General features: G+C 44.5%; 1 protein-coding gene across 1 annotated transcript in view; it reads right to left on the bottom strand.

The window, feature by feature from the left end:
• PRODH (proline dehydrogenase 1) overlaps nucleotides 1-13,965 on the bottom strand; it is a 42,025-nt gene extending 28,060 nt beyond the window's left edge. Inside the window, exons 1-2 of the mRNA XM_070762166.1 lie at nucleotides 13,482-13,965; nucleotides 10,762-10,970 (exon numbers count right to left, since the gene is read on the bottom strand). Of these exons, the coding sequence (XP_070618267.1) occupies nucleotides 10,762-10,970; nucleotides 13,482-13,793 (521 nt within the window). The 5' untranslated portion in view covers nucleotides 13,794-13,965. The remainder of the gene's footprint in view (nucleotides 1-10,761; nucleotides 10,971-13,481) is intronic.
• Nucleotides 13,966-20,532: the final 6,567 nt, after the last annotated feature.

The following is a 20,532-nucleotide window of genomic DNA, read 5'->3' as shown; positions in this document are numbered from 1 at the left end:
AAGATTTAGCCAGACTGCAGTCTTCACATTGGAAAGCAGTAAGCGGAATGGAATTCAGTAGTGGGGGCGGGGTGGGGGGCACGAAGAGAGGGCAGCTGCCGCAAGAACAGATGGAGACCCTCCCCAAGTGAAGCCTATCAAAGTAAAGAAGCTCCAGGGAGCTTTGGAGGAATTTGCAACCCGAGGAGCTGCATGAAACATGGGCTGTTCAATTCCCCTAACCAGAAATCTTGTCACTCAAGAGGGGCTGCTGGAATCTGTATAATGCTTTGCCTAAGGAAATTAAGGAAAGGGGGTGGGAGTGGATGGGAAGGGAAGGAGTTGGCTTGTCCCTCCTCCAGATCCACTTCCAAGGGCAGCGTCTGCATGGCAATCCTCCCCCTCCCCATGTGTACTCCACAATGTTTCCAGTGAGGTCCAAGAAAGGATTCTGGCTTTGTAATAAAGGATTTAGCAGATCTTGATTAAATAGCAGCCTTCCGATATCTATGGAGCTGTCACAAAGAAGGGGGTTTGTGTGTCAACTTATTTTCCAAAGCACCAGAGGGCAGAATTAGATTATTTTATTTATTAGAGTTGAAAGGGACCTCAACAATAACAACAACAACAACAACAACAACAACAACAACAGTGTGTTCAGTTCTGGAGACCTCACCTACAAAAAGATATGGATAAAATTGAACGGGCTACAAAGACGGGCTACAAAAATGGTGGAAGGTCTTAAGCATCAAACTTATCAGGAAAGACTTTATGAACTCAATCTGTCTAGTCTGGAGGACAGAAGGGAAAGGGGGGGACATGATCGAAACATTTAAATATGTTAAAGGGTTAAATAAGGTTCAGGAGGGAAGTGTTTTTAATAGGAAAGTGAACAGAAGAACAAGGGGGCACAACCTGAGGTTAGTTGCGGGAAAGATCAGAAGTAACGTGAGAAAATATTATTTTACTGAAAGAGTAGATGATGCTTGGAACAAACTTCCAGCAGACGTGGTGGGTAAATCCCCAGGAACTGAATTTAAACATGCCTGGGGTAAACATAGATCCATCCTAAGATAAAATACAAGAAATAGTATAATGGCAGACTAGATGGACCATGAGGTCTTTTTCTGCTGTCAATCTTTTATGTTTCTAACAGAGTTGGAAGGGACTTTGGAGGTCTTCTAGTCCAACCCACTGCCTAGGCAGGAAACCCCTACACTATTTCAGACAGATGGTTTTCTAACATCTTCTTAAAATCTTCCAGTATTGGAGCATTCACAACTTCTGGAGGTAAGTTGTTCCATGGATTAATTATTCTAACTGTCAGGAAATTTCTCCTTAGTTCTTGCTTCTCTCCTTGTTTAGTTTCTACTCATTGCTTCTTATCCTACCCCCAGGTGCTTTGGAGAAGAGGTTGGCTCCCTCTTCTTTGTGGCAACCTCTGAGATATGGAAGACTGCTATCATGTCTCCCCTGGTCCTATCTTTTCATTAACTAGCCATGCCCAGTTCCTGCAACGTTTCTTCATATGTTTTAGCCTTCAGTCCGCTAATCCTCTTTGCCGCTCTTCTCTGTACTTTTCCTAGAGTCTCAACATCCTTTTTGCATTGTGATGACCAAAACTGAATGCAGGATTCCAAGTGTGGCCTTACTAAGGCTTTATAAAATGGTATTAACCCTTCACGTGATCTTGATTCTCTCCCTCTGTTAATGTAGCCTTGAACCGTGTTGGCTATTTTGGCAGCTGCTGCACATGGCTGGCTCCTATTTAAATGGTTGCCCTCTAGGACTCCAAGATCCCTTGTAGGCCATCTAGTCCAACATCCCCCTGCCCCTAAACTGCTCAAGTAGGAGTCCCTACACGCCTGATGGTGAACCTGTGGCACATGTGCCACAGCTGACACGCGGAGCTATATTGGAGGCCACTTTTCCCTCCGGAGACTTCAGGAAGCAAAAATAAAAAAAAGCCCAGGAGGCAAACCCCCCCAACCCCAACAGACAAACCGGAAGTTTGGAAAAACGCACTTCCTGTTTGCCGTTGTGCTGTTTGTTTGCACTCCGGAGAGTTCAGGGAAGCTTCATGAAGCCCTGGAGTGCCAAAAACAGCACAATGGGCAAACCAGAAGTACATTTTCCAAACCTCCGGTTTGCCCATTTGGGTATTTTTTTTAAACAAATTTTATTTACATCTATAAACAATACAAATACACATTTACAATACACATTTAACACTTATGAAACTTACAAAGAATAAAAAATAAAAAGCGGGCGAGTATGCTGCAAGTCTGAATAATGGTATTAACTATGTATATTTTCTATTGCCTCTTTTAAATAATAATTGATAATTACTGATTGACAAGAAAAAAAGAAAAGTTATGATCTTAATTAGTATAAATATCTTAATTTTCTAAATTTCCATTATACATTATCACCAGGTAGTTTTTTCTTTATACTTTAACCAATTAGTATGTTATGACGGTTTGGCCCTTTTTCTAGCCAGTGATAGAATAAATCCCAGCAGTTATAAAATGTAGATTCTTCTTTATTTTTAAGTTCTAATGTTAGTTTGTCCATTTCTGCGCAGTGTATAATTGTCTCCAGAATCTGCCCTTCCTGTGGAGTTCCTTCATTTTCCCACATTCGTGTGTAAGCTATTGTGGCTGCAGTTGTAATATGGATGACCAAATTTAACTGGTTTTTATCAAGTTGTTGATGTTTGGGTATTTTTTTCACGTATCAGTAAAGTCTGGGCACATGTGCAGGAGCAATGCGTGTGGGGGGTGCACATGCGTGGGGGCAGGGAAGGGGTGGGTATATGCACACATATGCACACACACCACTTTTGGCACACGAAGCAAAAAAGGTTTGTCATCACTGTCCTACAGCATTTTAGACAAAATGACAGTTGAATCTTCCTTTGAAACAAACAGGAGAAGAAACAGTGGATGGAAATTAATCAAGGAGAGAAGCAACTTGGCATTCCTAACAGGGAGGACAATTAACTAATGGAACAGCTGGCCTTCAGATGTTATAGCTGGGGGGGGTGTCAAACTCATGACGTGGCCCATGGGATGCTTAGATCTGGCCTGGAGGAACAGCAAAGGACCAGCTGGCAGTGCCTCTCCCCAGCAAAAACAGGTCAAGCACAACCCTGATGAGATCTTCAATGAAATCGAGTTTCACATCCCGTTATGGGCGCATCGTCACTGGAAGTTTTCAAGGAGAGACTGGAAAGCCACTTGTCTGAAATTGTAGAGCAGGGGTCTTCAAACTTGGCAACTTTTAAGACTGGTGGACGTCAACTCCCAGAATTCTCATGTGAATTCACCATCCTGGCTTATCTCCTATCCAGGTTCCAATAAGTCCAACCCTGTTCAGCTTTTGTAGATAGGACACGGGGGTCCCAAGACAAGCCACGATGGAGAGCTCACATGAGAATTCTGAGAGTTGAAGTTCACACGTCTTAAATTTGCCAAGTTTGAAGACCTCTGTCGTAGAGAGTCTCTTAGTCTGGAGGACAGGAGGGAAAGGGGGGACATGATCGAAAGATTTTAATATGTTTAAGGGTTAAATAAGGTTCAGGAGGGAAGAGTTTTTAATAGGAAAGGGAACCCAAGAACAAGGGGGCACAATCTGAGGTTAGTTGGGGGAAAGATCAAAAGCAACGTGAGAAAATATTATTTTACTGAAAGAGTCGTAGATGCTTGGAACAAACTTCCAGCAGACGTGGTTGGTAAATCCCCAGGAACTGAATTTAAAAATTCCTGGGATAAACATATATCCATCCTAAGATAAAATACAGGAAATAGTACAAGGGCAGACTAGATGGACCAGGAGGTCTTTTTCTGCCGTCAATCTTCTATGTTTCCATGTTTCTATTTGAGCGGGGAGGGGGGAGACTAGAAGACCTTCAAGGTCCCTTCCATCTCTGTTTTGATCGATTCCCAAGCTGTGGAAGTAAGTATTCCTGCGCTTGCGGAGAGGGGCGGTATATAAATCCAATAAACCTAACCTAACCTGGACAGGTCAGCAGCGAACTCGCCCCATATTTGGAGTGTTGCCCTGACAGGGGACTGCAGGCTTCATGGCTTAAATAGTTATTTCAAACATGAACTTCTCTTCTTCCCAATGTCCTCATTTTTTTAAAATGACACGTTGTCCAATAAGTTTCAAAAATCCCAAAGGGTGCACATCATGTTCTGATGTAATAAAGTTGCCATATAGCTGTGCCTTGCACATTTCCCCCATGGTCCAATCCAGCTGTGCCTACTTTTCAAGGTAACTAAAGGTTGCGCGTATCTCTGTGTGTGTGTGTTTCCCAGTAACCTGGCAGCGAATGCTGGCGGAAATCCCAGCCCAGAAATGACTAAGTGCCTGATGGCCCTTGACAGGAGCTGTCAGTGCCAGGGCGTGCCCGTATTTACTCTGGGGCAGGAAAAAAACTCTCTGGGAAAGTGACTGAGAAAGCTTTCGGTTCAGTGAATCAAGAAAAATGCAAAGTTCCCTGGAGCTAAACCAACAGCAAAAAAGCAACGAATGGCTTTAGACATGTTCATTCCAAAGATAAAAAACTCCCCTGGAGTTGGCAGGATGGAAGAGAAAATCTTTGTAGCCCACCAGGGGTTTCTCCTTAATTCCACGTTGCTTCTCGCCTGGGTTAGATTCCATCCATTATTTCTTGTCTTGTCTTTGGAAAACAAGTTGCAACCCTTCAAATACTGGAACAGTGCTATCATGTTACACCTAGTTTTTTTCTTTTCACTGGATTAGATGTCTCACTACCCAAATTAGGTAACATCATCAATGCGTATAATATCTGCCAAGCTCAGAAAGGACCAAGGATGCCTCATTTCAACCCTGAGCTACAAATACTCTCCTATATTGGTAAGGAGGAAGATCACCAGATTGTTGACCCTTAAAAGAGAGGCCCCCAAACTTGGCAACTTTTAAACCTTATGGACTTCAACTCCCAGAATCCTAATTCTGGGAGTTGAAGTCCACAAGTCTTAAAAGTTGCCACGTTTGGGAACTCCTGTCCTATCTCCAAAGGCCAAACAAGATTGGACTTGTTGGAACCTGGATGGGAGACCACCCAGACAAGCCAGGATGGTGAATTAACATGCCGGATGGGGAATTCTGGGAGCTAAATGGGCAAGTTTAAAGTTACGGGACCACCTTCTACCTCCTAGTTCCCTGCCATCGATAAGGATCCACAGAGTTGGCCTTCTCTCATTTGGTTGAGGAACGGAATGAATGATGTTGGGTGGTGGGAGCACATATCACATAGAAACATAGACGATTGATGGCAGAAAAAGACCTCCTGGTCAATCTAGTCTGCCCTTAGGATAGATCTATGTTTATCCCAGGCATGTTTAAATTCAGTGACTGGATTTATCAACCACGTCTGCTGGAAGTTTGTTCCAAGCATCTACCACTCTTTCAGTAAACTAATATTTTCTCACGTTGCTTCTGATCTTTCCCCCAACTAACCTTAGATTGTGTCCCCTTATTCTTGGGTTCACTTTCCCATTAAAAACACTTCCCTCCTGAAACTTATTTAACCCTTTCACATATTTAAATGTTTTGATCCTGTCCCCCCTTTCCCTTCTGTCCTCCAGACTATACAGATTGAGTTCATGAAGTCTTTCCTAATATGTTTTATGCTTCAGACCTTCCACTATTTTTGTAGCCTGTCTTTGGACCACTTTGGACCACTGTACACTGTTTTTGTGTAGTGTGTATTTGTTTTTATTATTATTATTATAAAAATCAATAAAATTTATTTTTTTTTAAAAAAAGGAATTTCCTGATAATTCCCTGATATTTCCCAAACTGCCAGTTTCCCTGATAATTCCCTGATTTCCCGGTTTGCTGGACACCCTTGCAAGGGCAATTCCATGGTTCACACACACACTGAAATGAATGGAAAGCTTGCAAAACAAAACCTGAAATGCCCTATCCCTCCAGATCAGATGGCACATAGTACCAGGCTTGCCAAGAGCCGGATTAACTGATCCCGCCAGGCCAGGCGGAAAGAGAAGCCAGGAGTAGAAAAGATCCCAATCTCAGCACATGTGCCTGCCAGCTGCCTCTGTTGCATAAGGGATCTGCCTCCCAGGCAGCCAATCCGGGTGAGGGGGCCTGCCGCCCCTCGGCCAATCGGAGAGCAGAAAGCTCTTCCTTTGGCAAGTCACAAGGAATACACCGAATACACCGTGTCCCAAGGAGAAGAAACAACATTCTTCTGGTGACGCAAAGGCCAGCCGGGACCTTCTCAGCTTTCCTCCTGGGCAGCGCACAAGCAAATTCCCAAGGGGCGTGTGAGGGCCTCTCTCCCTCCGTAATCAGTTCCTGCTTCCAGATTCCGATGCAAATCGAATGCAAACAGGAAACGAAAGTGTGCAGGACAAGCTGTGCCGGGAACCGAAGGGAGGGGCAGCCAACAGCACCAAGCAGAATCCAGGGGTGACCTCAAGTGAGCTCCTTGGAACGGTCACATTCCTCAACCAGGGCTGCTTTTAAAATTTTAATTTAAATCATTTGACTTCTATGCCACCCATTCCCAACGGGACTCAGGGCAGCTTACAACAATAACACTGTTAGGTCCCACACAGTCGACCTTCTCCAGGTCCCGTCAACCAGACAATGTCCCTCGGTGGGGCCAAAGAGAGAGAGAGCCTTCTCTGTGGGGGCCCTGGGCCTCTGGAACCAGTCCCCCCCCCCCGAGATTCGCGCTGCCCTCACCCTCCTTGCCTTCCATAAGAGTCTTAAGACTCATCCATGTCGCCAGGCTTGGGGCAATTAGATCTTAGGCCTCCGGGCCAATGACTTTTATGTGGGGCTGAAGTCTGAGTGTGTATGACTGATTTTTAAAATACAGTATTCCCTTGACTTTCACGGGGGATGCGTTCCAAGACCACCCGTGAAAATCAAATTTCTGTGAAGTAGAGATGCGGAAGTAATTACACTATTTTTGGCTATGAACAGTATCACAGGATATCCCCTAACACTTTAAACCCCTAAATTACAATTTTCCATTCCCTTAACAGCCTTTAGATTACTCACCATTACTGGTGCTCACCATTGAAGAAGATACTTAATGATCCTGATATTTATTAACATTTATTTGGCGATGACGTATGATGTCATGGGCGGGAAATACCGTGGTATAGAGAAAAAAACTGCTAAGTATTTTTAAATTAATATTAAATTTAATTAATATAATGCAGAAGGATATTGGAAGATTCTGGGGGGAAAAGGTGGAGAGGAAAACCTAGTAAAAACCTCTTCCTCCAAGTTAATTGTGAGGGAGGCTCTAATAAGAACCTAAGAAGAGCCCTGCTGAATCAGGCCAAAGCCCATTGAGTCCAGCATTCTGTGTCCCACAGTGGCCCACCAATTATCCGTGGGGATCTTGAGCAGAAAGAGAAGGCAAGAAGCTCCCTTTCCGCTGACCCCCAACAAAGGGAACCCAAGGGAATCCTGCCAGCCTCAACCAACATAGAGGTGGCACTTGGACATCCGTTTCTATAACCACCTATGATACACTTGGCATCCCTGAATCTATCTAATCCTGCCTTGAAGCTATCAAGGCTGACAGCTATCACAACCTCTTCTGGAAGGGAATTCCATAAACCAGCGACCCTCTGGGTGAAGAAATAATTCCCTTTATTTGTCCTCACTTTCTTACCTATGAGCTTTAGGGAGGACCCCCTCGTCCAGTATTGTGTGATAGAGAAAATAATATCCCCCTTTTCTATCCCATGCATGATTTTATACACTTCGATCAAGAGACCAAGGCATTGCAACCTGGTTTCATAAGGGAAGGGCTCCATTTCCTTGATCATTCTTGTTGCCCTTTTTTGCACCTTTCCCAGTTCCATTATATCCTTCTTAAGGTGAGGTGACCAGAACTGTACACAGGACTCCAAGTGTGGTCTCACCATCGATTTGTACAGAGACAACACAACACTTGCCGACCTATTTTAAATTCCCTTCTTAATCATGCCAAGCATGGAATTCGCTTCTTTTTACTGCTGCTGCGCACTGGGTTGACATCTTCATTGAGCTGTCCACCAAAACCCCATGAGCCCTTTCTTGCCTTGTCTCAGAAAGCTTGGTCCACATCCGTTGGTAGGTATAATACAGTTCCAAGCTTGTAGACACGTCGGTCTAACCCAACAAGTTGTCAAAGCATGGAACTCATTACCGGACTCAGTAGTGTCATTCCCTAACCCCCAACATTTCCCCCTTAAACTATCCACGGTTGACCTCTCCAAAATTCTAAGTGGTCAGTAAAAGGGGCGTGCATAAGTGCACTAGTGTGCCTCCTGTCCCTTGTCCTATTGTCTCTCCTGTTTCTCATATACCGTATCTACTATTCGTCTATTCTATCCTTCTCATACTTTTCTACAATATTCTTCTATTCTCCTATTGATGTATCTTATTCCTATATTTTCACTTCTACTCTTTCTCTAATATATCTTACTTGAGTATTATTTATTTATTTATTTATTGGATTTGTATGCCGCCCCTCTCCGTAGACTCGGGGTGGCTAACAACAGTAATAAAAAACATCATATAAATCCAATACTAAAAGAACTAAAAAACCCTTATTGTAAAACCAAACATCTCTACAAACAAACATAGCATGCATAAATTGTAAAGGCCTAGGGGGAAAGAATATCTCAGTTCCCCCATGCCTGATGGCAGAGGTGGGTTTTAAGGAGCTTACAAAAGGCGAGGAGGGTGGGGGCAATTCTAATCTCTGGGGGGAGTTGGTTCCAGAGGGCCGGGGCCGCCACAGAGAAGGCTTTTCCCCTGGGCCCCACCAAACGAGATTGTTTTGTGGACAGGACCCGGAGAAGGCCCACTCTGTGGGACTTAACCGGTCGCTGGGATTCATGCGGCAGAAGGCAGTCTCGTAGATACCCTGGTCCGGTGCCATGAAGGGCTTTATAGGTGATGACCAACACTTTGAATTGTGACCGGAAACTGATCGGCAACCAATGCAGACTGCGGAGTGTTGGTGTTACATGGGCATTATAGAGTATATCCTCTATAACCTTCCTTGTGTATTATTGTACATTGGACAAAATAAATAAATAAATAAACCCAGGGGTCCCCAAACCTGGCAACTTTTAAGACATGTGGACTTCCTCTCTCAGAATTCCTCAGCCAGCTATGCGTGGCAGGCAGGTCCCTTACGCAACAGAGGCAGCTGCCAAAGGCATGTGCTGAGCATTTTCCCCTGGCTTCTCTTTCCGCCTGGCCTGGCGAGATCAGTTAATCTGACTCTTGGCAAGCTTGGTACTATATGCCATCCATTGCTGGGAGGGGGGCGGGATTTCTGGTTTTGTTTTGCAAGCTTTCCATTAATTTCAGAGGGGGGGGGGTATGTGCCCGGGAATTGCCCTTGGTCTTAGGACAGAGGTCTTCAAACGTGGCAACTTCTAAGACTTGTGGACTTCAACTCTCAGAATTCTCCAGCCAGTATGTTAATTCACCATCCTGGCTTGTCTGAGTGGTCTTCCATCCAGGTTCCAATAATTCCAATCTTGTTTAGCCTTTGGAGATAGACAAGAGGTCCCCAAACATGGCAACTTTCTTGTATTCACCCAAACCGGTAGTGAACCGTTGGAGATGTCACGGAATCGGATCCGTGGCCGCCACCTTCTTTTTAAAAAAATCAGATCCCCCCCCCCCAATTCATAATTTCCACCTCAACAGACTTTCTATGCTGGATCTCTCTGCAGCAAAAAGAATGCGGTGAGCTTCTGATTATGTTTTGAGTAGTGGAAAAGGGGTTAGCTATGGAATGTAATAAACGACGTAGTTTGGCACGCTTCTCAGACTCAGAGCCGAAGCTGGTTTCTTAATGAGATAGAATTCTGCATCCTATACATTTACATTCATAGAAACATAGAAGACTGACGGCAGAAAAAGACCTCCTGGTCCATCTAGTCTGCCCTTATATTATTTCCTGTATTTTATCTTAAGAGATGGATCTATGTTTATCCCAGGCATGTTTAAATTCACTTCCTGTGGATTGACCAACCACGTCTGCTGGAAGTTTGTTCCAAGCATCTACTCCTCTTTTAGTCAAATCATATTTTCTCCCATTGCTTCTGATCTTTCCCCCAACTAACCTCAGATTGTGTCCGCTTGTTCTTGTGACCACTTTCCTATTAAAAACACTATTAACCTTCGGAGAGGGGCGGCATACAAATCTAATAAGTTATTATTATTATTTAACCCTTTCACATATTGAAATGTTTCCATCGTGTGTGCCCCCCCCCCCGCCCTTTTCCCTTCTGTCCTCCAGACCAGTGTTTCCCAACCTTGGCAACTTGAAGATATCTGGACTTCAACTCACAGAATTCCCCAGCCAGTCCAAATATCTTCAAGTTGCCAAGGTTGGGAAACACTGCTCCAGACTACACAGATTGAGTTCATGAAGTCTTTCCTGATCAGTTTTATGCTTAAGACCTTCCGTCATTTTTGTAGCCCGTCATGTATCCTGCACTTACTTGAGTGAATAGAGAGTTTTATTTCTAAGGTTTTTTCGGGGATTGGACTTTATCAGAAAGCCCGTGAACAGGAGGGGCCGCGGCATTGGAAAGATTGAGAACCACTGCCCTAAACCAAGGCCGCCTCCAACCACCCCTGTCATACCCCTTCTTACGTAATGGGCTATATGACCTCAACTTCTCCAAACAGCACTTGGTGCACAAAGCCAGCCTTCCCCCTCCGCTCTTGCCACACCGAGAAAGAGTTTCTTACTCAAGTTCCTTCTTCTTCGCCTCCTCGCTGGTCAAGTCTTCCTCCACACTGTAGTCCAGCACAGAGCCCACGCCGTAGGCACGGTTATGCCGGATGAGGGGCTTGATGGCTTCCTGGTCTTCTCCAGCCACAAACTGCCCGTAAAAGGTCAGTTTCATCAGGTGCTCGAAGAGCTTTTGGCCCAGCAGCTTCTGGCTCAGGTGCATCAACTGTGGAAGGAAGGGAGGGAAGTCGATTAAAGAGGGGGCTCTGTTGCTTAAAACCCCCCACAAGACTCAAAAGGCAACCGCAAGTACACTCTGATCCGATTGACCCAGAGGACGTTCAATTCTTTGGCAAAACTTGCTTTTTAATAAAGGGGTTTTAGTGACTTTTAATTATTAGATTTGTTATACATTGTTTTATTATTGTTGTGAGCCGCCCCGAATCTACGGAGAGGGGCGGCATACAAATCTAATTAACAATAATAATAATAATAATAATAATAATAATAATAATAATAATAATAATAAAACACTCCCTGGTTCTTAGGAAGAATGATTTCCAGAGCTGTCACCGTTCTTGCTAATCAAGCTTTGCTATATTGCTTTGCTGCTTTCTCCAAAGTTTATTTTATTTCACATATACTGCTAAAAAATAAATAAATAAAGGGAGCACTCAAATAACACATCCTTGATCCGAATGAAACAGTCTCATGGAATGCTTTGCTCTGTCCAAATTGGAATGTGCACGACAGCAGGTGAAATGGACTGTCAATCAGTGTTGCTTCCTAAAGTGGACAGTTGGATTTCACAGAAGTTTGATTTACTTGGAGTAATATTGTGTTGTTTGTTGTGAAGAGGGAAGCTCTACTATCCTATTTCTGACAAATGGGCAGTCCGATCTCTTCCACCTATCGTTTCTTTCCCCCCCCCCCATCCTTTTGGATGAAATTCCCGTCTAAAACACCAGCCAGATTTGAAGCAAGAGACTTCTGCCATGCCAGGATAGACTGCACCAAGCGGCTCATCGCAATACAACATTTGATCATTTCTGTTCCACTGAAGTTTGTACCAACAATAATGACTTTTATACCATGAACATGTATGAACTGTTTGTTATATTGCCATGATAATTGCTAAATGGAAATTAACCATGGGTGGCAATTATCTAGCTAATCAGTTTGATAAACTGGTACTTATTAAAATTGTTCATCTTGGCCTGTTTGATGCACAACTATCATAAACCCTTGAACAATTAATGCATTAAGCTATGATAAAACAGTTCATTAGAGAAACTCTAATAAACCTATGAGATGGTCTATAATAGTGAAATGCCATATAAGGATTGCTCTTTCAATGGGCTCAAAATGAACATGTTTTTTTTTTCATAGAATAAGAACATAAGACCATTTATAATGTAAAAATCCCTAACTTCCAACCTCAAGTTAATATGGGTGACAGAATATTTGGTAACATAACCAGTTATAAAAGACACAGTTTTTTAATTGATTTTTCTTATTTTCTCTCTTTGCTTTCCTCTTCTGCTGTATCGTCTTTAGTTCTGTCATTACATTCACTGGGAAATCTCCGTCTAATTTGAAGCAAAAAGACTTAAGCCAAAGTGCTTCTACTTTGCCAAGATAGACTGCCCCTGGAGAGGGAGGCTCTACTACCCTATTTCTGACAAACGGGCAGTCCAATCTCTTCCACCTATCATTCTTTTTTTTTGATCCTTTGGGATGAAATCCCTGTTTAAAACACCAGCCCAATTTAAAGCATGAGACTCAGCCAAAGTGCTTCTGCTATGCCGGGATAGACTGCCTTTGCAGAGGGAGGCTCTACTACCCTCTTTCTGACAAATGGACAGTCTGATCTCTTCCACCTATCATTTCTTTTTTTCATCCTTTGGGAGGAAATTCCCATCTAAAACACCAGCCCGATCTGAAGCAAAGGATTAAGCCAAAGCGCTTCTGCTATCCCAGGATAGACTGCCTCTGCCGAGGGAGGCTCTACTACCCTGTTTCTGACAAATGGGCAGTCCGATCTCTTCCATCTATCGCTTCTTTTTTTCATCCTTTGGGATGAAATCCCTGTTTAAAACACCAGCCCGATTTAAAGCAAGAGATAAAGCCAACATGCTTCTGCTATGCCGAGATAGACTGCCTCTGCAGAGGGAGGCTCTACTACGTATTTCGGACAAATGGCCAGTCCGATCTCTTCCACCTATCATTCCTTCCCCCCCCCCATCCTTTCAGATGAAATCCCTGTTTAAAACACCAGCCCAATTTGAAGCAAAAAGACTAAGCCAAAGCGTTTCTGCTATGCCGGGATAGACTGCCCCTGCAGAGGGAGGCTCTACTACCCTGTTGCTGACAAATGGCCAGTCCGATCTCTTCCACCTATCTTCTTTTTTTTTTTTGATCCTTTGGGGTGAAATTCCCGTCTAAAACACTGCCCGATTTGAAGCAAAGGCTCAGCCAAAACGCTTCTGCTATGCCAGGATAGACTGCCCCTGCAGAGGGAGGCTCTACTACCCTATTTCGGACAAATGGCCAGTCCGATCTCTTCCATCTATCTTTTTTTTTTTCATACTTTGGGAGGAAATCCCTGTTTAAAACACCAGCCCGATTTGAAGCCGAAGCGCTTCTGCTATGCCGGGATAGACTGCTTCTGCCGAGGGAGGCTCTACTCCCCCTTCCCTAAATAGAAAGCGAAAGAACCGCCCGTGTCTCGGCTCACCTGCTCGGCCCGCTGCACCAGCGGCTCCAGGGCGCAGAGGCGGAGCACGAGCAGCCCGCGCAGGAGCTCGTAGCTGCTCTTGCTCCGGAAAGCTTCGCGGGCGTCGGAGAAGTTCACCGCCCGCGGTTGGGGCGGCGGCGGCGGGCGTTGCCGGAGGTGCGTGCCGTGCGCGGGCACCTCGTCCGTCGGGACGGCATCCCCATCCGGGGCCGGAGCTGCGGCGGGAGCCGGAGCCGATCGCGAACGGCTGGAGGCGAGGAAGGAGCGAGCGGCGCGCAGGGACCCACGAGAAAAGCAACCACGCCCAGCCATCCCGGCGGAGTCTAGAAGGGCAAGCCGACCGGCGGGCCCGCTTATATAGGCACCGGTCTCTTTTAGCCACGCCCACGAGCCGGTGGGAGCGTTGGATTGGTGGGTCCCGCCGGCCCGGGCTACCCCCGCTAGCGGGGCTTGCCTATTGTTCTCCGCTTCTTGGAGGCACCCCCGCGTCAAGCCTCCCCCTCTCCTGCCCCGCCCCCGAGCGGGAGAGTTGCGCAATCCCGTCTGGAGTTGCCAGCCGGATGATGCCTGCGCAGGGCGGCTTTGTCCCGATTTGGCGCCCTCCGGTCGGGTTGGCTTGGGTTGGCCAAAGCCTGTTTCCAAAGGCTGAACAGGATTGGACTTGTTGGGACCTGGATGGGAGACCACCCAGACGAGCCTGCATAGAAAATTAACATTGAGAATTCTGGGAGTTGAAGTCCACCAGTCTTACACTTGCCAAGTTTATTTATTCAATTATTTAATTTATTCAATGTTTTTTTTATGCCGCCATTCTCCTTACACTCGGGGCTGCTTATAACATGTTGGCAACAGTCAGCCTCTTGCCCCCAACAATCCGGGTCCTCATTTGACCCACCTCAGAAGGATGGAAGATTGAGTCAACCGTGAGTCGGTGATGAGATTTGAACTGCTGACCTGCAGATCTAGCAGTCAGCTTTAGTGGCCTGCAGTACTGCACTCTACCCACTGCGCCACCTTGGCTTGTATATACAGTACCACCAGCAGTTCAGTCCTCACCGGTTCAAGGTTGACTCAGCCTTCCCTCCTTCCGAGGGGGGTCAAATGAGGACCCAGCTTGTTGGGGGCAAGAGGCTGACTCTGTAAATCGCTTAGAGAGGGCTATAAAATCACTGTGAAGCAGTATATAGCATTTAGTCTTATATACAGTACCACTTTACAGCCCTCTTTAAGGGGTTTACAGAGAGTCAGCCTATTGTCCCCAACAATCTGGGTCCTCATTTTACTGACCTTGCAAGGATGGAAGGCTGAGTCAACCTGGAGCCTACTGAGATTCGATCTGCCAAACTCCTGGTAGCTGGTGATCAACAGAAGCAGCTTGCAGTACTGCACTCCAACCACTGCACCACCAAGGCTCTTATATGTCTTATATGTCTGAATGCCTCCTTCCTTCCTTCCTTCCTCCCTCCCTCCCTCCCTCCCTCCCTCCCTCCCTCCCTCCCTCCCTGCCTGCCTGCCTGCCTGCCTGCCTTCCTTCCTTCCTTCTGCCCACTGCCAGCAGTTCAAATCTCACCAGCTCAAGATTGACTCAGCCTCCCATCCTTCCAAGCTGGGTAAAATGGGACCCAGATTGTTGGGCACAACATGCTGACTGTAGAGGGCTGTATAGTACCATGAAGTGGTATATAAGTCTAAGGGCTATTGTTATTGGTATCCCTTGGGTGTCTGTAACACTGTGAGAGAGAGAGAAAGAAAGAGAGGTTTCTCCTTTAAGAAAGGGCATTGCCTGGATTTGTCTGGATTCGAAGCAGGACAATTTGTCACTAAAGATACCCATCACCCCAAAGGCGTATCAGTTCTCCATCATTAGAGGCCTTCAAAAAGAGACTGGTCAGCCATTTGCCTGGGGTGAGGTCTCTTGCTCGAGCGGGAGGTGAGACTAGAAGAACTCTAATGTCCCCTCCAACCTTATTAACCCACGTTCTATGCTTTATCATAATCATCTCCAGAGTCTGCGTGAAAAAAAATAAATCCAAAGCTGGATGTTCTTTTGAGATCAGGGTCTTAAGACGGGGAAGAAAAAGACCATAGGAAACACTTTTTTTAAAAAAAGCCCTGGACAAACCAGTTGCCTTCCAGTCAATTTAAAGGATCCCCTCCTTTGCATAACCAGCAGAAAGAAAACCCACCTTTTGGAAAGCTGTGATCAAGTGCGTGTGTTAGAATAACATGTCATGGTTGGTTGCAGCACATTGTGGTTAAAATAAAATAAAGTGCAATGGGAGGCTCTAACCTTTAGATGGTATTCAAGAGAAATAAAAACACCTGATAAAATATAATAATGAAAATAATAGATATAGAGTGTAAAGTAATAAAAACAATTTCAAAATATTGTTGCATGACCTACCTTCTGTTTCGGCCATGTTTCCCCCTGATTTTAATAACTTTTAGTCGCACTTTGGGTCAGATAATACGCAATTTTATGAAAGGAAGGGCATAATTCACAGAATGGTATGCAATGAAATGGAAATGAGAATAGAATAGAAGATAATAATAATATTTTTAATAATAATTTATTAGATTTGTATGCCGCCCCTCTCCGAAGACTCGGGGCGGCTCACAATGATAATAATAACAGTGTAACAATGTAAACAAATCTAATATTTAAAAAAAACATCTTAAAAAACCTATCATTTAAAAACAATGTAACACAGGCATACCATACATAAAACTATAAAAGCCTGGGGGAGATGTCTCAATTCCCCCATGCCTGGCGATACATGTGAGTCTTAAGTAATTTGCGAAAGACAAGGAAGGTGGGGGCAGTTCTAATCTCTGGGGGGAGTTGATTCCAGAGAGCTGGGGCCGCCACGGAGAAGGCTCTTCCACTGGGGTCCGCCAAACGACATTGTTTAGTCGACGGGACCCGGAAAAGGCCAATTCTGAGGGACCTTATCGACCACTGGGATTCGTGCGGCAGAAGGCGGTTCTGGAGGTATTCTGGTCCGATGCCATGAAGGGCTTTAAAGGTCATTACCAACACTTTGAATTGCGACTGGAAACTGATCGGCAACCAATGCAGACTGCAGTGTGTTGACGAGACATGGGCGTATCTGGGAAAGCCCATGATTGCTCTCGCAGCTGCATTCTGCATGATCTGAAGTTTCCAAATACTTTTCAAAGGTAGCCCCATGTAGAGAGCGTTGCAGTAGTCGAACGTCGAGGTGATGAGGGCATGAGCGGCTGTGAGCAATGACTCCCTGTCCATATAGGGCCGCAACTGGTGTACCAGGCGATAATAGAGAAGAAGAGAAGAGAATGAATAGAACAGAACAGAATAGAATAATGTTATTGTCACTTTTAATCTACATTCATCGGCATACATTAAAGTGAAATTTCATTGCATACAGCTCTCAACAGGTCACCACCTCCAATATACACTATGTAATATAGCAGAATCAATAAATACAGATCAATACAGAATTGTGCATATACCCGCCTATATTACATGTCAACTTCTTACATTTCCTTCAGCTGGCGGTTGGATTCATCCTCCACAACTGTAAGGGGAGGGGGGGAAGGTGGTGGTGGTAAGTCTGGAATCCAGCCATGCTTCTGGTAGATCTGATTGCTGCAGGTTTGGAGTCCCCCTCTCCCATGCCCTTAACACCCCGAGGTTCGACTACTGCAATGTTCTCTACATGGGGCTACCTCTGAAGAGTGTTCAGAAACTTCGAATCATCTGAAATGCAGCCACGTGAGCGGTTATGGGCCTTCCAAGGCATGCCCATATTTCGTCATCACTCCGTGGACTGCACTGGCTCCCGATCGGTTTCCAGACACAATTTAAAGTGTTGGTTATGACCTATAACACGGACAACACATCTACTCTCCAAAAAGACCTCGACCTTGTCTCAGACTGGTCTAACACCTGGCAACTTCAAATATCAACCAACAAATGCTCTACCCTCCACATCGGCAAAAAGAATCCAAACCGCACATACGAACTGAATAAACAATCTCTCACTGCCAACCCACACTCAGTAAAAGACCTTGGAATACTAATATCGAATGACCTAAGTGCTAAAGCCCACTGCAACAATATCACCAAAAAAGCTTCTAGAGTTGTTAACCTGATCCTACGTAGCTTCTGCTCCGGCAATCTCACACTACTCACAAGAGCCTACAAAACTTTTGCCAGACTCATCCTAGACTACTGCTTGTCTATCTGGAACCCATACCACATCTCAGACATCAACACCCTTGAAAATGTCCAAAGATATTTCACCAGAAGAGCCCTTCACTCCTCCACTCGAAACAGCATATCCTACGAAAATAGACTAACAATCCTGGGCTTAGAAAGCCTAGAACTATGGCGCCTAAAACACGATTTGAGTATTGCCCACAAGATCATATGCTGCAACGTCCTACCGGTCAATGACTACTTCAGCTTCAACCGCAACAACACAAGAGCATGCAACAGATTCAAACTTCATACGAACCGCTCCAAACTTGACTGTAAAAAATATGATTTCAACAATTGAGTTATCGAAGCATGGAACTCATTACCAGACTCAATGGTGTCAACCCCTAACCCCCAACATTTCTCCCTTAGACTCTCCACGATTGACCTCTCCAGGTTCCTAAGAGGCCAGTAAGGGGCGTACATAAGTGCACTGGTGTGCCTTTCGTCCCCTGTCCTATTGTCTTTCCTTTCTCTCACTTATCATATATATTTTCTTTCTTTCATATATTCTCTCCTCTAAGTTCACTTTAACCTTATATATATTACTACATGTCTATTTTTCTTCCTATGTATTTGTGTATTGGACAAATGAATAATTAAATAAATAAAAAAGTTCGACTACTGCAATGCTCTCTATATGGGGCTACCTCTGAAGAGTGTTCAGAAACTTCGAATCGTCCGAAATACAGCCACGCGAGTGGTTATGGGCCTTCCAAGGTATGCCCATATTTTGTCATCACTCCACATTGGCTGCTGATTGGTTTCCGGACATAATTCAAAGTATTGTTTATGACCTATAATGCCCTACATCGCATAGGAACAGATTATCTCCAAGACCACCTTCTGCCGCACAAATCCCAGCGTCTGGTGAGACCCCACAGAGTTGGTCTTCTTAGGGTTCTGTCGACCAAACAATGTTGGCTAGCGGGGCCTAGGGGAAGAGCCTTCTCTGTGTGGGCCCTTTGGAATAGCTCCCCCCAGAGATTCGCACTGCACCCATCCTCCTTGCCTTCCAAAAGAGTTTAAAAACACAACTTTGCCGCCAGGCCTGGGGACATTAGACCTTCCCCCGACCAACAAATGTCTTTAGTGTAATCTATTGAGTGAATGTTAATGAATGTTTTAAAGTTAGAATATTTTAAAGGATCTTTTAAGTATATTTATTGGATAAACTGTATTGTTATGTCTTTTATATATGCTCTGAGCTGCACCGAGTCTTCGGAGAGGGGCGGCATATAAATCCAATTAAACTAAACTAAACTAAGATAAAGTTATGAACCATCAAGTTAGACTATTATTTGTTTTCCATGTTACTTATATGTTTTGCTTCTATTTTTTTTGTGTTATCAAAAAGAGATAAATTGATTTCTGACAATAACTATAACTGGGCTAAAGAAAATATACATAGTTTTGGAAGAATACTCGCCTACATTTTATTATGTGTTTTTGATGTATTGTGTTTTGCATTGTCTGTTTCTTTCTTTTTGTATTATAATTGTAAATAAAACTTTTTCTAACCCCCCCCTAAACTAAACTCCCCACCCCTCCCCTACCCACGCTCACCTACCAGAGTGGAAAAAGAGCCAGAAGGAAAAAAGAGGGGGCAAAATTGGTTATCTCTTTCCCAATGCAATGCCCTTGGCACGCTCCAGGCAGATAAGGCAAATCGCTGGCTGGAAGGGAAGGTTAGGCTTGTGAAGCAACGGGGTTAGTCACACCACTTGAGAATCAACAGAGGTTATCTGAAGTTTCACGCCACCCAATCGCAAAGCGGTTTTTGGGTTGTTTGGGTCCTGCCCAGAGGTGGGCTGCTAAGGTGGAACAGTGACGTGTGCTTGCCCCAGTGGCTCTGACTGCTACCGGAGTCCAGCGCAATTCTGCTACTGCACCTGGGCAGGTAGCAAAATCGCGTGCGGATATGCAGGGGTGCCCGTGGCCCAGGTGTCATCAAAAAAGCACAACAAAGAATGTTCTTTCTGTGTCAACTCAGGAAGCTCAAACTGCCCAAGGAGCTGCTGATCCAGTTCTACAGAGGAATCATTGAGGCTGTCATCTGCACCTCTATAACTGTCTGGTTTGATGCTGTAACCCAACAGGACCGACACAGACTTCAGAGGAGAATCAGAACTGCAGAAAAAACAATGGCTGCCACCCTGCCTTCCATTGAGGACCTGTATATTTCATGAGTCAAAAAGAAGACCGTGAAAATATTGACTGACCCCTCACATCCTGGACACAAACTGTTTCAACTCCTATCCTCAAAACGTTGCTACAGAGCACTGCACACCAAGACAACTAGACACAAGAACAGTTTTTGCCCGAATGTCATCACTCTGCTAAACAAATATTTCCCTCAACACTGTCAAACTATTTATTGCCCTACTATTACTATTAGTTTTTACTCATCATTCCTGTCATCCTTTTCCTCCCACTTATGGCTGTATGATTGTAACTTGTTGCTTATATCCTTAAGATTTTTATTAATATTGATTGTTTCTTCATTGCTTATTTGACCCCATGACAATCATTAATTGTTGTACCTCATGATTCTTAACAAATGTATATTTTCTTTTATGTATGCTGAGAGCATCTGCACCAAAGACAAATTTCTTGTCTGTGCAACCACACTTGGCCAATAAAGAATTCTATTCTATTCTATTCTATTCTAAGTGCCAGAGCCCACTGTAACAACATTGCCTAATAATAATAATAATAATAATAATAATAATAATAATAATAATAATAATAATAATAATAATTTATTAGATTTGTATGCCACCCCTCTCCGAGGACTCTAAGAGTTGTTAA

Source organism: Erythrolamprus reginae, chromosome 10, assembly GCF_031021105.1.
Source record: "Erythrolamprus reginae isolate rEryReg1 chromosome 10, rEryReg1.hap1, whole genome shotgun sequence".
NCBI lineage: Eukaryota > Metazoa > Chordata > Lepidosauria > Squamata > Dipsadidae > Erythrolamprus > Erythrolamprus reginae.
Note: the sequence above shows the minus strand (reverse complement) of the source record. Positions and strands in the feature narration are given on the sequence as shown.